The sequence below is a fragment of the Diceros bicornis genome, chromosome 24 (genome assembly GCF_020826845.1).
Source record: "Diceros bicornis minor isolate mBicDic1 chromosome 24, mDicBic1.mat.cur, whole genome shotgun sequence".
Taxonomy (NCBI): Eukaryota; Metazoa; Chordata; class Mammalia; order Perissodactyla; family Rhinocerotidae; genus Diceros; species Diceros bicornis.
Window position 1 is genome coordinate 24,084,804 of NC_080763.1, and position 17,615 is coordinate 24,102,418.

General features: G+C 47.6%; 1 protein-coding gene across 1 annotated transcript in view; it reads left to right on the plus strand.

The window, feature by feature from the left end:
- Positions 1-17,283, plus strand: part of IFT43 (intraflagellar transport 43) — a 78,333-nt gene extending 61,050 nt beyond the window's left edge. Inside the window, exons 6-9 of the mRNA XM_058567418.1 lie at positions 15,837-15,909; positions 16,187-16,262; positions 16,756-16,818; positions 16,966-17,283. Coding sequence (XP_058423401.1) covers positions 15,837-15,909; positions 16,187-16,262; positions 16,756-16,818; positions 16,966-17,085 — 332 coding nt within the window. The 3' untranslated portion in view covers positions 17,086-17,283. The remainder of the gene's footprint in view (positions 1-15,836; positions 15,910-16,186; positions 16,263-16,755; positions 16,819-16,965) is intronic.
- Positions 17,284-17,615: the final 332 nt, after the last annotated feature.

A 17,615-nucleotide genomic window follows, 5' to 3' on the forward strand; every position in this document is an offset into this window, starting at 1 on the left:
AAAAAAAGAGCTTTTAAGATAAGGTGTGTTTTTAGAATGAGAAACGGAGAGTGAGTGACATTTAGAGGTGGTTTTTGGGTCTCTTGGTTAACCAGAATGTACTACATGCAGACTGTTTGCAAGACCCCGGCAGGCTACAGGCTCAAATGCCTTTAGGAGCCAGGCAGATAATATAAACACATGAAACAGCAGAAGTGTATAACAATAAAGAATGGTGGGGCCTGTGGTGAACCCAGAGAGGAGACGTCACAGCCTAAAAGTTGTCAAATTCATATTTCAAAAAAAGAAAGAATTTTTTTAAATCACTTTATAAACAGAACAAAATGCATCTGTGAGTTGGATTAGACCTTTGGGAAGTGATTTGCAAATCCTTCATAAGACCTTGAAGGGCTCTGCTCTAAAAGAACACAGAATTTTGTTGGGGAGACAAAATATAAAAGATGAAAAGCATTACAAGAATTAAATAGCTAAGACAACAGTATCATGGATGGCAAAGGCAGCAAATGGTGGTTGCTATATTGGTGATTTACATTATTAAGGTCCGTGAGTTCAGAAGGGGAAGTGATCCCTGTGGGCTGAGAGCACTTCAGGAAGAAGGAAGAACTTGTGCTGGGTCCTGAAGGATGGATAGGATTTGGTTAGGTAGAGAAGATTGTGAAAGGCCTTCAGAGGTAAATTGTCTGGCATAAGGAGAGACTCCACATGGAGAATGAATGAGGAATTCACAGTAACTAGGAGAGAAGCTGGTTCTGCAGAACTAAGCCCTGATTCTGGTCTATTCTCAATGACAGATATCCAATGTCCCCACGTAAACTTCCTTTAAGAAGTTTGAAGATTACCAATCATCTAATTTGCTGGTTCAAGGTAGAATCACACACAGCTAGAACTGACACAATGCTTCAGGAAAGTTAGGATTCATGATTATGGAGGATAGCTGAGAATGATGGACAGCCAGAGCCCCAAAATGACCCCAAAATTGTAGGATGGCAAAACTGATCTTACCTATTTAGATGACCATCCTTTAGTGGCATAATCATTCGTTCCTATTCTTGGAATCAAATTTCTGGTTTGCCCTAAGGCCTTTAGACTTCTCTGTCCTGGAAAGTTGTAGGGTGTTAGAGAAAGACTGTCGGATCTGGAATAGAATTGAACCCAGCCTCTGCAAGTGACTTTGGGCAAGTCATTCATTCATTCATTTAACCACCATTTGTTGAATGCCTACCATGTGTGATGCATGGGGCCAAGCACTGGGGATGTGAATGGACCGAGCCTTAGTCCTTGCCCTCATACAGCTTATAGTCTCGTCATGGAAATAGGGACTAAACAAATAGTCACACAACTAAATGAGTAAGGACAAATTGTGACTGCGTCCACTGAAGGAAGAATGCAGGGTGCTATTGGAGAGAATAACAGGAAGCCCTGATTTGGATTAGGTGATGAGGGAAGGCCACTCTGAAAAAGTGTTTTTTAAACTTCAATTTGAAGCAAGAGTAGAAGTTGCCAGGAAAGGAGGGTGAAAGTTGGGGGTATGGGGGACCCTGGTGGGGAAGACAGCAGGTGCAAAGTCATGTCACCTCTCTAACCCCAGAAGCGTGTCCAGGCCTGTTTGGTCTCTTCTGTCTCTAAAATCCAGCTCTCAGAAGGCAAACTCTGGATAGAATGTGAAACTTTAAAGATGAACATTGAGAGGCACACAAATGGGAGAAAAGAAGTTGTCTTTAAAAAAAAATGGACCTTATTCAGGTTGAAATAATCTCTGAAAACACAATTAGATATGAACTCAACTTTCAAATAGTTTATCTCAGAGCTAAATTCAAGTTAGGAAAGAACTTGTGAGCCCCAAAATATGTCTTTAAAAGTAGAAAGTCTCTGAAAACAGGAGCTTCAAGAAAGGATTAGAGCTTTCTTGCACTTAACCACTGCCTTTTGGCGTAACCTAGGACTGTGGGTGGAGTGATAACTCCCTCTTCCTGGCAGCTCCCAGTGCCTCTTGGGCGTGCCTCATCCCCACTGGAGATGGCTGTGCTCTTTGCATCGTGAGGTCCAGTTTTGACAGCATCGAATACTTCAAAACCTTAGGAATAATAAATCCTTATGGCCAACCAAAAAGTGTTTAATTCCTAAAGGACGAGCTGAGTTGAGCCACTTCTAGCCAAAGGCAATTGGGGACTTAATTCTGCAAGTGTAGCAATCTGGATGATCTGAGAGCTCTGAGTTTAAGGGTAATTGCTCAATTTTCTATCCATGTCAACAGGGAAAATAGGTAAAAGTGGCTGAACACAGCCAAGCAATGAGGCTGGATGAGATGTGAGATGCTTGACTGTCAGTGGAATTAGAAAAATGCTATCTACAGAGGGCGGTTGCACCGTCGCCCCTCTGTCTTCCCCTCTCCCAGTTCATCTCTGTCTCCGGGCTTTCTGACTCTCTTTTGGGCTCTTTCTCATTCCTTGTTGAGTCCTTCTTCCATATCCTTCATCACTTCTCCTGTAAGCAGCAAAGTCGCTCTGAGCCTACACAGCTTTAACGTGGAGAAAGAGAAAGTGGGAAGAATTCTTTAAGTACAGATGAATTGGAACCCTGACATCTGAATTCCTTTCTCTTGCTGAGTAAGAATGTTCCTTATGTTGGCGTTCCTTCCTTAAGCTTAATATAGCACATGGGACTTCTTAGGTGGTCCCCAAACCTAGTTCCTTTGCATCTCTAAATTTTTTAAACCATTCTAACCAGTACTGACTTTTGATTGAATAATGTTCCTTAAAATCAATTTGTTTTTCTAAGTTCAAAGTCACTAGGACTAGACACGAGTGTCTTCCTAAACCCATGCCTCCCCACACTTCCTGACACACACACAGGAGCTCCTTTAGCTAAACATAGCCATAGCAGGAAAGGGGCGGGGGTGGGACTCATTGGTCCACGGATTAGCTCCTTTGTCTCTGTGTTTTGTTAAACTTTGGTCTGTTTACAGGATCTTACAGGTAAGAAATTTGAAAGAGAAGGCATTCTTGTAGGAAATGGTATTGACAGTTGACAATTGACTATGACCCAGGCACTGTGCTCCTCTACCTGCAGTGCTCCGGTTAATCCTCACGATCCTGTGAGCAGACGCTGATGATCACCCTCTTACAGAGGAGGAAATTGAAGCCTTGTGAAGTTGAGTAACTCACAGACGTCACATGGGTAATAAGCAGTGATGTGCTGGTAAATAAACAACTGGCCCTCTAGGGAAAGGAAGTCCTCATGGGTAGTGTTTGCTGATTTCTATGGTGTAAATAGTCCCACCACGGCTGGTTTCAAGCTCCCAGCATGACATCATTGACTGCAGAGCTGGGAAGAGATGACAGTAGTACACCAGTGCATCATATTTCCACGTACAGGTACACTAGATGTCAATAATTTTGAGAGCATAGATAAAGTAAAATGTAGCAAAATATAGCAAGTGGTAACTTTTTTTTTTTTTTTGTGAGGAAGATCAGCCCTGAGCTAACATCCGTGCTAATCCTCCTCTTTTTGCTGAGGAAGACCGGCTCTGAGCTAACATCTATTGCCAATCCTCCTCTTTTTTTCTCCCCAAAGCCCCAGTAGATAGTTGTATGTCATAGCTGCACATCCTTCTAGTTGCTGTATGTAGGACACGGCCTCAGCATGGCCAGAGAAGCGCTCCGCTGCTGGCGGCCCGGGAGCGCACGCACTTAACCGCTAAGCCACGGGGCCGGCCCAGGGACCAGGTCTTTAAAGCTCTGTGATATGAAGCAGAATCTTCGGGTTTGACCATTCCTGTCTTCTTGTTAGCCTTTCTTTTCTATCAAATCCACTGAGATTGCTTTTAGATAATGACTTCTTGTGCCTATGCTGCATTCTCCGGAGAGGAGAACCTACTTTAGAGTGAGAGGAAGGAGTTTCACTGGGCTTGTGCAGGTTGCAGTGTGAGTATCGGGGAGTCTGGGAGGTTTGTCAGAACAAAGACCCACAGGGCACGCCTGGGCCATGGAGCGCTACGGTGGTAGCTCTCCCGCCAGCCTGCCCCTTTGAGACACGGCAGAGGAAACAGATTGACACCACAAAGTCATGGGACACTGGAAAGACTGCATGGGACATAAAAGAGCCCCAGCCAGGGGTGCCAGATCATGGAGTGAATATTGACCTGAGGTCGTAATGGGGCCACTGGTGGAATCTGTGCAGGTTAATTGCATCATAGAAAATGAATTTTTATTACAATGATTCTAAACAAAAGACTTGGTGTTCTTTATTTATAGGCCATGTCTGTGGTTAGAACATCTGGAAAGACTCTTCTATAGGCAAATGTGACACAAAGGTTTTTTTTTTTTTTTTCCAAATATATCACAAGATGTATTTCAATGGACACCCCAGGATAAGGATGTCTTAGAGATAGAGTGGACCTCATTTCAATGATAAGGAAACTTAGGACCAGAGTTGACAAGTAACTGCACAAGGTCAGCAAATTAGGGGCAGATCTGAGACTCAGGTTTGCTGATTCCTCATTGGGTGCACCCTCTGGTACAACTCTGTGGACCAGGCATCTGGATTCAGTTCTTCCAGTTAAAGCCACATTCCTGGCAGCAAAAGAAAAATGAACTCCGGTAGATATAGACTCTTGAGGCCACAGCGGCTGACTTCTCTACTCCCCAGTGTGAGTTTGACCAGGGCTGGTCCCCAGAGTGAATGACATACCAGAGAAGTTACATGGAACTTGCCAGAAGTCTCTAATGCAGCAAGAGAAGTTGTTTTTACTTGGTTTTGTTTTTTTGTAGGAGGTGATTCCAGGTCCCATGACCTTCCCCTAGGAAAAGCATACACTGTCATGGAGTAGGTGTCTAAGAGTTGATGGGATGGGGAGATATTTGGAATTATTTGACTCAGCAAACATAGTGGAGACTGGTTTGACTGTATTCTTCTGGCCCCCTAAAAGGCAGAATGTCAGGGGAGTCCTTGCAAACTGAGTTAAGATTTGAGCAGATTTTAGTTCTGGTTTGTCAACTCAGTCGTGTTCTGCCTTACCCGGTCCAGCTGCAAAGCATGGCCCAGAGTCTTGACCGGACCTCCTGCTCTGTGGGCAGAGCTGGGACAGAGTGCTTTGTGCCCCTGGTGGTGCCCTGAAATCTCTGGGTCACACCAGACTTTCCAAACTTATCATCACGAACATCTCTGCCTGAAACGCGGTTGACAGTGACCTCTTTGAGGTTCCATTTTCTTTGTTCATGTGAGCAGCTTACTTGCATGTCCCCATGTGAGGAGGCAGAATGGAAAGAATGAATATGAAGATCTTGTGCCATGCATGGACACATGTTGTAAATGAAGCAGGTTGTGTTAACCTTCCTCCAGGAACACAGAGAGAGAGCTCTGTCAGCATTCTGTCGTGCTGTAGTCTCTTTGGAGGGATGTGATTAATAAATCATCTAACATTAAGCACTGATAAAAGTAAAAGAGAGCTAAGTCTCCCTGAAATCATTCTAGAGATCAGGGTGTTTGTTCTGTAACTCCTTGTATTCTGTCTCGGTTGAATACAGAAGACAGGATCAGGACAGGACAAAACTAATCCCATTTAGTTTTGTGAGACTGTCCTAGATGTGACTGCAAGCAGTGTCCCAGCTTCTGGGGGGAGGCGCGGGCCCTTCTCCACACAGTTGGGAAGGGAGTGGATGCATGAGGGGGAGAGGAGGGGAGAGAGGTAAGTGCAGACAAGCCCATACTGATGAGAGCCACTGCTCAGGGAGGTCTCAGACAACTTAGATTTTTATTTGACTAGAAAGAAATAGAGGCTGCGTTCCAGGATGTCTGTGTCAAAAGATGAGGACTGCGTAAAGAGGCATAATGTTCTCTGCGATGTAAAAGGACAGGCAGAGTAGGAGAGTTGCCCCAAATAGTCACTGTCACCAAAAACACAGCAGGTGGTGGCTGGAATGACTGGTGGCTGTGTGTTCTCCCAAATAGATGGCCGCGGTGCATTATTACTCAGTGTAAAGCCTGGCAACCAGATGCGCTTAGGTGAGATGGGAAGGGACAGGCACGTTGGTGCATCTGAGGTTGGACTTATACATCAGTTAGCCCTCCATTGGAGATGTCTTTTCCTTCTGACACATCACACATGGAAATTAGTTCCTAAAGAAGGCTTTAAGACAGCACAACCTAGGCATTGCAGAAATCTAAGGAAGCAGTAATTGGGGACCCTCTTACCCTGGCAGGAGATGAACTTGATATGACCAAACAGTAGATCTTCCTTTCTAGCTCTAGCTTCTACCAGTTTTCTAAAAATTCACAGATGCTCAGTGTGTGTATGTACTCATCTATATATATACACACGCAGGTGGACACATATTGGGAATGTGATTCCTGAGTCCATAAGTGTGGTTGACGGACTAGGTTTACCTAAAAGACCCTTTAAGAGAAAGCTCTTGAAAGATGATTACAGAATTGAGACACCATCATTTAAAAGTGCCCGAGGCAAACGCCTTTGAAAATTGCAGCAGCGGAGGGACAGAGAAAGAAGAGGCAGCCGTGATTGTTGTGCCGTTCCCTCAGGACCCGTTCTCCCCTCCCCCTCTGTTTCTCCTCTGATAAGAGAGAGAGCAGCAGTAAGACTCCTCATCTATCTTATGAAAATCCGATTCGGAATGGCTGTGATCAAAACCAGCTGGCTGTCACCAGCAGTGGCCCTGCGCGGAGGGAACCGCTCAGAAGCGTTCCGTATGTGGGGGTGTCATGGGTGGCACCGATCAAAGTAGCGCTTTTTTAATAAATATATATAAAGAAAAATACAAAACCTAAGGATTTAGAATAAAAGCAGTGTAGTTTGTCTTGTTTTTTTCATTGTAACACGAAGAGGATGAAATAGAATCAGATATGCCTGGTTTCTAACGTACTTCTGGTGGCAGCTCTGCGAAGGCGCTTTCTGTCACATTAATGCCATATCACTCATCTTGGGCCTCATTGAAGAGAGTGGAGAGTTCCTCAGTTTCCATTCCTTCCAGCCACTTCATTTCTCGTCACTTTTAAAGTCCTTTACCCCTCCTTGTCTTTAACACATCTCTACAGATCAAAGCTGGAACCACCTGGAAGCTCCAAGAGAGCTATTGGAGTGGCAGAGAGCGTTCCTATTCATCATTCTTTGCTTCCTTCAATTGTCGGTACCAGTGGTGTGATATTTCCTAGAGGTCACCCCGGCAGGTGACACGGGGGTTCTCCCAGTGTCAGGTTCCTGGGCTGAACAGGATCTTTGCCTATAGAGAACCCTTGTTGGACCGTGTTTGTCTCTTGCGAGCACTACCTTTGAGTTGCTCGAAAGGCGCAGTCCTGGTTGACAGCCCTTTGCACTCGCGATCCTGATTCTTGTACAGCACTCAGTGGACTTGGGTGGGGTGATGGGAAAATCTCATTCCGGGGTGTTGCATTCATGGCTCCTTCAGAAATGTGCTGGCATCCTTCCGTGGGAGGCAGAGGTCTGAGGGCAGGCTTTCACTCACTGTAATATACCAGGAGCTGAGTGGCCACTCGTAGCAAAGCCCCATCTCAGCTCATGATCCAGCCAGCACCACACTGTGCTGCGGCCTGGCTTATCTCAGAAACCGAAGTCTGTCCAAACCTTCCTCCCCAGCCCCTCGTCAACCACGACAGTCACCACAGCGTAGCAGGCTGTGAGGAACAGTCGGCTATTGTGATCTTCTTAAGGTCTGTGATCTCCTTCCCCAGCAGCATTAGGAGAGATTTGGTTTGGCAGGAGCATGGAGGTATTTCAACATAGGGGGCACGTGAGAAAAAGCCCTCCAAGCCGGCACCTCAGGACAGGTCACCTTTTCTCTCTGTCTCTCTGTCACACGCTTCCTCGGGGACTTGCTCCTGCGTGGCTTGAAGTAGACACTCGCTCCACCGCATCTTGGGCCACGTTTCTTGCTCACGGTCAGTCCTGCTTCTCAGCTTCTGCAGCGTGGCTCTCTAGCCAGCACTCCAGCCCTCAGACTCTTCTCCCGTGTCTGTTGCCTCTCTCCTCCCCTGCTAGTAACGAGTACAGGCCGACCTGGCTCGAGTCAGGTGAGTGACAAGGGAGAAATCTTCATTAAGCAGACTTGCCAGGGACCTGCAGACATGTTTTTGCCTCTCGAACCCTGACTCGGGCAGAGCAGGGGGCCGACGGTGCTGGGCCCAGGCTCGCTTGGTTGCTCCTCTGAGACCGTCTCTTTCTCCTGTTCCTTCGGGTGTTTGAAGCCTGTTGCCTACCACTTTCTCCTTTTCTTCTCCCTTTTTAAAATTCTCCATTTTTTCACTTAGAAAAAAAATTATTTATACGATTGAGATCCACTAATTAAAGCCATTTTCTGGTATTTGGTTACTGGAGCGTTTGATGTCTCTCTGACAAGACCATGAAATGCACGGAGTGTCCACAGGGACAGAATTTGCTGAACACGGCTCTTTGTAAATGAGGGGACACAGTGTCGCAGCAGCTCATGAATATGAAACGCCCATGATGCCACCTCAGTGGACTTGGGAACACAGATGAATCCTGTCATGTGCTAAATGAGACCAATTTCTTTCACTTAACTTCATCTTCAATCAGACCTTCTTCCATTTGCCTGTTTAAAATTCCCCATATGTGATGCAGAAGGTAACAGCATTCAGTAAAACAAAGTTTTGCAGCTGCAGAGAAAAATTATAATGGTCTCTGGTTTAAAGTTGCCATCTCCTGAAAACATGGATGTTGTTTCCCCTCACTCACCCAGCTCTGCCGAGGTCTGTTGACTTTGGGTGTAGAATTAGGGGTTGTCTGGATTACCCATATTGGGGTGTCCTTAGACGGTGTGTCCAGATCCCTTTCGTGTGGATTGGTTAATGGACTTGGCTGTGAATGGTGGATATGAGCCCTTAGCAGCCCATGGAGGCAGTGGCCAGAGTACCAAGTGTGAAGGCAGCTCTGGGAAGGGATTGTGTGTAACCAAGCAGGGCCTTTGCCATCAGGAGCTCCATTAGTGGATGAAGTGAGAGGGACGGATGGGATCACTGGGCACCCGGAGGAACCTGGCAGGTAGGCCAACCACTTCTATTATTTCCTAAGGTGTCAAGGTAGAAAGAGCTGGAGTATAGAAGAGACTTTATGTAGCTCTGCAGAAACCCTTCTGGACACAACCAGGAAATTCCATTCAGAAATCCCCAACCAAGAAAATCAGCAAAGAACAGAACCTAAAGGGACCCAGAGGCCAGATCACAGGGCCTCCTTTGCTCTCTCCTTCCTGCAGGACTTGGATTTACACTCCAGGCAAAGGGCCTGAGTCACGCTCAGGGTGTACTCATCTCAAGCCAAGTCCGGTCTAAGAAGTCACTTTCTGTTCTTGTTGTACCAAAACTGGCGAACAACATCTGGGTTGAACACAGGCTATCACAGAATGCGTCACAGAGATCTGGGGCCCGCTTCATTGGAAGAGGCAGGCAGGCTTCTTACTGTTAGGCCGCAGGGTCTGAAAAGGATCCCTCTGGGGATCTACTGGGTAGGTAGCATTTTAGTGTGTGTGTGATCATATTATCTATAATAAATGTATTTCAGGGCAAATGGCAGCTTCTCACGGCTTTGAAACCAGTTGTAATTGATCCTACTGGTCTTCCCACATGTTTCTATTACTTAATTCTATTATTTATTTAGCACCCCTCATCACTTCTGTGGTTTCATCTAGTAGTTGGTTTGTTGGGTAGATCTGTTAGCAGACTAGTGTTATGGTATCATAATGAGTTTCTCATTTGGCAGTCTCTCTCTTTGAAATAAGTTCTTACTGCTGTTGCATACATTAATAAACCTTTACTGGGGGCTCCCAGAAAGTGGAGTGATAGAGTGGGACACGCTAGAGATGCAAGAAGAAACACAGGGAGGTTGGTGAAGAGCAGTGGCACCCAGCCTCGGGATGGAGGCCAGGTGGTCCGTATGGACCAAATTTGAATGACTCTGCCTCTGTAACTTTGTCCTCACTCATCTATTGTTTCTTGTATATACATGGGCCCTTCCCAGCAAGCCTTGCAGCTCTCAAGTGAGGCCAAGCCTTTGCTATGAAGGTATCAAATTCAGGAAGTATCCAAGGGTTGCGCTTGGTTGTTCTTGTGAAATGAATCCTACTTGGGCAACTTTAGGACTCAGGGGCACTGATACTATAATTGGAATGATGTAGAAAAGATTGACCTGGCTCTTCCGTGTGTGTGGCTTTCAGATTTGAGGGGCATCTATTGATTCAGTTCTGTTCAGTTGTCCTTTGGTTTGTCAGTCCTTGGGAATGCAGAGGTGACTGGGATGTGGTCTTCGCCCTCAGCTGGTTCACCATCTAGGGGGCAGACCTAGGGCAAATTTCACTTACCCTACCTACTGCGAGGTGGTGAGGTCTACCCTGTGGCCTTGAATGAAGTATTATGGAAAGACAAAGTAGAAAGCTCTGGATTCTGCCTGTTGGATTCCGAGATGATTCACAGAGGAAGGGATGTGCATTTTCCTTATTCTGCTCCTTTATTATTGTTGTTGTTTTATGTATAGACCCTCCCTTTGCAACTTTATCGTGCTCAGTCCGTCTGGGTTCGCCCCTCATGTGCCTCAGAAGGGGTCTTGCTTGTAGTAGGCGCCCAGTCCCTGTTTCCTGGATGGTTGATGCAGGGCCTTCCTCACCTGGCACCAGGCACCCACTCTGCCTCACCCGTGCCGCTCTCCCCAGGGCCCCGCAGGCCAACCACACCAGCCTTCCTGCAGCCTCTCCGGTGCTGCAAGTTATTTCTCACCTCAGAGCCTTGCACATGCCATCCCCTGCCTGGCTGAATCCTGTTGATCCTTCAGCTTTGAGCTGTGCTGTCCCTAACTCAGACACCTTCCCTAACTCCTCACCCCAACGCCCCAAATTCTAAATTAGGTCCTCCGTGGCCGGGATTAAATGCATTCCGGAGCATCCGTTCAATAGAATACCAGGTGGTCATTTAAAGAGTAAGATATATCAGTGTGCTGATAAGGAAAGGTAAGAGCAAGTTGCAGAACATCGCCTATGTAAAGTGATCTGATTTGCAAACATTTTTTAAACAACATGTGTGCTGTGTATGCATAAAGTCTTTTCAGTAATATATACAAGAAATTATTAATAGTGATTACCTCTAGGGAGACGACTGGGGCCCATATAAGGAAAGGAGATTTTTCATTTTAAACTTTTCTGTAGCATTTGAATTTATTACCATATGATATTACTCTTACCTTTAAAAAATAAGACAATTAGTTCTCCCTGTTATTTTTGGCCATAGAATCCTGTTAGTTTTCCTCACAGTATGTATTTGAATTTATAGGCAGTACATGTGTGTTTACAATCCCCCACTATGCTGGTGCTCCCATGAAGAGAAGGACCGTGTCTGTTTTATTTGCTGTTGTTACCAGCACCACTTAGCACAGCACCTTTCACATAGTGGGTGCTCAGTCAGTGTTCCTTGAATGAATGAATGAGCAAGCGAACAAATGCAGTTTCCCCACCATATGGCTAAGCAGGCAGCATGCGGGGCGGACAAGCAGGTTGAACAACGTGTGAGATGGCTAACACAAGAGGCAGCAAGTGCAAAGAGCAAAGAAAACCTGTTTGGTTTAAGGAGTCCGAGCTGGGATAGAGAGCAGCAGGTGATCTGTGTCGGGGTGGGGATCTGCTTTGGGCTGGAGATCTGTGTGGGGGTGGAGATCCACGTGGGGATGGGGATCCGCGTGGGGGTGGGAATCCCCGTGGGGGTGGGGATCCATGAGGGAGTGGGGATCTGCACGTGGGGATAGGGATCCGGGCATGGGGATAGGGATCCGCGCTTGGGAATGGGGATCCGCCTGGGGGTGGGGATCCGCCTGGGGGTGGGGATCCGCCTGGGGGCTGGGGATCCGCATGGGGGTGGGGATCTGCGTGAGGAGGCGCTGCTTGCCTGCGGAACTGATGTGAAGGGTGAGAGCACACACTCCCCTGGCACTGGAGGTGTCCTAGCCCTCCTGCCTTGCCTTCCCCTTTTCTGGGGCTGTCCAAGGTGCCCAGCCACCTACTCCATGGGGCTAGTTTAATAAGACGTGGGTGGCAGGGGATGAGTCCCCAGGGCTCTCGGGCATCCGTGCACTGTTTTCATTCTGCTCCATTTGGCCCTGTTGTAGGGAAGTAGCGAGTTGGGGTATTGGGTGAGGGAGAGACTTCACTTATTTATGGTTATTGGGATCAAGAGAAACACCCAAGACAGAGAACACTGAGTCTCAGGCAAAATAAAAAATGCCCCGACTCTAGGCAGTTGTCACCCTCCACTGTAGGAGGTGTCTTTGAAGGCACTGTGCATGTGCAAAGAGAGCATGGATGAGGTACGGACTAGCTCGGGGGTTGCAGGTGGACTGGAGCTGGAAGCCTGGCTCTGTCCATTATTAATGGTCTCACCCCTGCTTAATCTTGCTGAGCCTCAGTGTTCTCATCTGGAAAATGGGTAGGAATAAATGAGAAAATGAAGGTAGAGCCATACAGTTTCTCTCCATGCTCAACATTGTATCTGTTAAATGAGTAAGAATAGTTATAGAATGTTTATTATGTACTGAGCCTAGCACGTAGTATTTTATAAAGATTATTACACTTAATACTTACAGCAACCATATCAGGTAGGTATAATTATGATCCCCATTTTACAGATGAGAACCTGAGGCACACAGAGGCTAAAGTCACATGACTAGCACATGGGGGAGCCAGGATTTGAAGCTGGCCATCCTGCCTCCGGGGCCTGTGCTCTTAACCACTGCACAGGAGTCCTAGCTGTATACTTAACTCATTGTTTCTGTTAATACACTTATTATTAGCAGCATAGAAGAAAATGAGGATAAAGTTTACATAATTATTAAAATTTTTAAAATAGTGGTAGCTTTTCAACAGTACTAGAGCAGACTCCTATATTCCTCTTACTCTATTAAAATTGTGTGCTTTTGAATGTTAAACTTGACACCCTGCATCAGGTGGGTCACCTGTCCAGACTTGCAGGTCAAGTAGCCATCACTGTAGGCAGGGCTGGATCACTCCATGTAGAAGAAGCCACTCCTTGTGAAGAAGTGGATTTCTCAAGTCCGTTTTCTTTTTCTAGGTTCATTCACAGTATATGTGTGTGTGAGGGGGAGAGAGGGAGGGAAGGAGAGAAAGAGAACAGAAATTCCCAAGAACATATTATGCACACATAAGCAAGTACTTGTCTGTGATTATAAGTCAGAAACTGTAAAATTGTGAAGTTCTTTGAAGTTTGCCCAAAACCTGCTCCACGGCCACCTGTTCCACTGGGGGCCAGGAGTTGGATGGCCTGACTCTGCTGAGATGGCTCAAGCTGTCACTGCACCGGAATGTTCCAGCTTGCCTTGGCCTGGCTGTCATTGCTGGCTCTGTCCCACTCAGGCGGTTCAGCAGGTTCTGTTGGGCACCAGGCTTCCAATTAGAGAGAAATCCCACTGTGTGGCCAGCCCCGCCAGTGCCGCTCTGAGAGGCCCCTTTGCCAAGGCCCGAACTGACCTCTGATCTGTCACAGATGGGCCAGCCCTACACTCCTTTGTGCACATTTGGAGGAGGGGGGTGGGGAGGAAGAGAGGAGCCCATGGGGAGTCAGAGTGGACATTGGGCAGAAGTGCGATTCCTCAGAGCTGGGAGAAGCTGGGCAGAGTTGACAGGACCCAAATGCTAACATTGTGGAGGGAAAGGGGACTTTGGGAAGACCTCATCCTGAGCCCTAAACTCAGCATGGGGCATTTTCTTACCAACTTCTGAATATTCATCTCAGGCTGGACTCCACACCCAAGGAGAGCCAGGAGCAGCTACCTGGCTCACTCTGAAACTGTCACTCTGCTGATGGCGCATGGCACAGCCAGCTCCCTCCCCACCCCGCTTCAGGGGCTGTGCAGTCTCACCAGCCTGCCCTGGGCTCGGGGACAGTACTGTCAGCAGCCCCCACCATGGGCTGTGTTCATCACACAGCGAGCGTGAACAAGAAGGCTGAATTTCTATTAGCATAAGAAATAGAATCCTATAGAATTCCGTCTCTAATTCTCTAGCAGGATAGAGAGATATAATCTAAGCTCTGAACAGCTTCTTCCTAGGTAGAGGACTTGCTGAATGTGGTTCATTATTTTGGGGATGGCGTATGTGTCGTCTTTATTTCCCCTATCAGCCATTTCTTTTTATTTTTATCCCTTTTCATTCTTTTAATCACTCTCTTTCCCTGCCTGTCTCCTTCTCTCTGTGTCTTATTTTCTGTGTCTCCCTTGCATACTTTCTTTTTCTTTTTCCAGGTACAGCATCTGTAACCTCATAGTCAGAAGCAATGATAAAGACACCAGGCTTAGAACTGACATTTATATACTCAGGCTTAGCTTGACTAGAACGGTCGCAAAGTCTAAATAATGAGCAGCCTGGAAGTGGCAAGGGTCTTCCCAGGTGTTCTTGGAATGATTTCTGCATCTCTCTTAAAAATAAAATTGAGGGGCCCGCCTGGTGTCGTAGTGATTAAGTTTGCGCGCTCTGCTTTGGCGGCCCAGGGTTCACAGGTTCAGACCCAGGTGCGGACCTAAGTACTGCATCAAGACATGCTGTGGCGGCATCCCACATACAAAAAATAGAGGAAGATTGGCGTGGATGTTAATTCAGGGCCAATCTTCCTCACCAAAAAAAATAAAATAAAATTGAATTCAATCCATGGAAGCAAAAACACAAGGTTTCGTCACTATTCTCTCCTCTCTGGGATGTTTCCTCCATTTAATGTTTGCAGTTGGTTTGGGAATTCCAGGGCTGTCTCACCCCAGTTGGCCTTTTTTCCTGCCCCATCTCTTTTTTTACTCTGCTCCTCTATGCAGACTGATTAAAACAAAGAAAACCCCTCTACCAGTCTGTGATACTCATTTGGAGAAGGAAGTACTTCTTTAGGGTGTTAAGTTGTCCCCGTGAGAAGATGGACTATTTTTGTACCTTAAGCAAGTCGCCACAATTAAATGATGTGCTGTCTCTGTTTCTCCGTTTGCATGACTTTCTTAGACTGATGAAAGAAACGGCCTCATGTGTCCTCCTGTGTCTGTATGTCTGTCTCACATGGAGAGTTCCGAGAAGGAAGATTTCCATGAGACAGCAAGAGGAGTGTCATCTTTAGACTCAGCACTGTTTATTGTGTTAGACCTGGCAAATGGAGACCCTGATCCTGGATACACTGCTGGGGAGCCAGGTCACATCGTTAGGTGTAAAATGTCCTTCGGATGCAGGCCCAGGGCCGTGACTGTGATGGTTGTAAAGACTGCGACGAGCTAATGCACACATGGACCTTGGTCATAAGGAAGCGCGCCCAGAGTGACATCCACCTTGTGACACTACACTTTCTCAGTTCCTCTGTCTCTGCCCATGCCATGCTCATTCATCACTTCCTCTTCTGTCCTCTCCTCTAACGTAGTACTTCCCCAAGTGCTGTCAGGGACCCTCTTCTCATTTCTTTACATATCTCCTTGGAGATCCACCCCAAGGGCTCCCAACCTGAAGTGTACATCAGGATCACCGAAGAAATGTTAGGAAAAGATGCAGATGCCTGAGCCCCACCCAAGAGGTTCTTTGGTAAGGCCTGGGATTCAGAAATTGATGAAGTGCTACCTTTGATTCTAATGTGCACCTTTAGTTCAGAACCACAGCCCTAGACTGGGAGCCCCTGCAGGCCAGAGACCGTGTCTGAGTGTCCATTCTGAGACCGTGTCTGAGTGTCCATTCTGTCCACGGCCTACAGCCCCACGGCTGGTGTGTTGAAGGTGATAAGTAAGACAAGATCGCTATTCGTGCTGCTGACAGTTTTGCCTCCTCATCTCGTTGCAGACATTCCTGTTATTCCGGATCTGGAAGAAGTACAGGAAGAAGACTTTGTTTTGCAGGTGGCAGCGCCTCCCAGGTACGTTAACTTAGGTGTGAGTTAGGCGAGAGGCAGGGAGCGTGTGAACTAATATACTCCAATACCCGGCTGCAGCTGTGCTGCGACACCCCCCCCCCCCCCAGTAGATGGGATGTTTCTGGTGATGGGCTCCAACCCAGGGTTCCCATTTTATTAATATTTTCTTCCCATTTTGGTCCTTCCCAGCTGCCTAGGAGGCTCTGAGGATGGTGGCCCAGCAGCAGTCCTGGAACTGGTCCTGCCTGTGGTTCCTCCTCACAGTCTCTCTTTCCTGCAGCATCCAGGTAAACCGGGTGATGACCTACCGTGACCTGGACAATGACCTCATGAAGTACGCAGCTTTTCAGACCCTGGTGAGTGGAACGGCTTTTGCATGGAGGGGCAGGTTCCAGGCCACATCCATAGGGGTTTCTCAGTTCCTCCCAAGCCATACAGCATCTCCTCCAGGGGTCTCTGAGGCTGCCTGGCAACAGTCCCTTTGCCGGCGGCATCATCCTCGGGTATTACAGCATCCCTGGACCCAGCATATTCTGGTGTTTCCCAGGCCCAGGCTCCCGCCCGCTTCCATGGCTGCCCGCTTGGCATCAATAGATACACTGGCCGTAGAGACGTGCTGCTGTCATGCCCTGCCCTCCTGGTGCTGACCTTCTCCACAGAATGCTCAGCCTGTAGGATGTTGTGGCCGTGTGCTCCCCGTGCATTTTTACTCAGTTATAAGGCATTTCTGCAGGTCTGGGTTTGGGAAGTTCTACCACACGTGATTCTCCTCACTTTGCGAGAGAGAGTTGTCTGAAGGCCCTCTGAGGTACACAGCCTGCCTTTTTTTTTTTTTTTTGGCATTCACAGGATGGAGAGATTGACCTGAAGCTCCTCACCAAAGTCCTGGCGCCGGAGCACGAAGTTCGAGAGGTACGTAGCAGCGGCGGCTCCTTACTCTCTCGGCCGAGTCGTTCCTGTAACCGGCTGGCTCCGCAGGCTGACCTCTGCCTCCCCGGCTTGGCTGCGATCGAGGGACAGGCCTGCCTTCATCTTACCCAGCGATCCCTCTCTTGGCAGGACGACGTCAGCTGGGACTGGGACCGTCTCTACACCGAGGTGTCCTCAGAGCTCCTCAGCGAGTGGGACCTGCTGCAGACGGAGAAGGAGGACCCTGTGGGACAGCCCGCAAATACCTGAGCCCTCGGGGGGCGACAGGCCACTCTCCCCGCACTGAGTAGTCCCTGCTTTGGACTTGAAAAAATGCCATAAGCCTAAAACTCAAGAAGTTTGCAAGCAGCTTAGAATTTTTATATGGAATCTTTTGTAGTAAAAGTATTTATTTTCAGAGGACCACATTGGATCATTCAATTGTAATAAATTGCTTTTTTCTATGGCTATTTCTTCCAATTCTTTCCAGCACCCTCTTGGAAAGGTTCAGGAAGAGTCAAGGAGGGCAGCTTTTAAACAATCTGATGGGAACTGTCCCCGTGGTTGAAGAGCATGATTCAGGGAAAGCTAGACTGAGGGGGAGAAGGAAGTTGTCCAGTTCCCAGAGGCCACAGCAGTTCGCTGGAGCATCTGCCTGTGAGCACCTGGACGCGGAGATTTGGGAGGCTGCAGGCGGCTGCCTGGGGCTGGGGTCCGGGGCCTGGCGGGACACCGTCCTTCCTGTGGACGTTCAGTTACGGCAGTGAGGTTGCCTGTCTCCTTCGTGCTTTCAGGGAGCT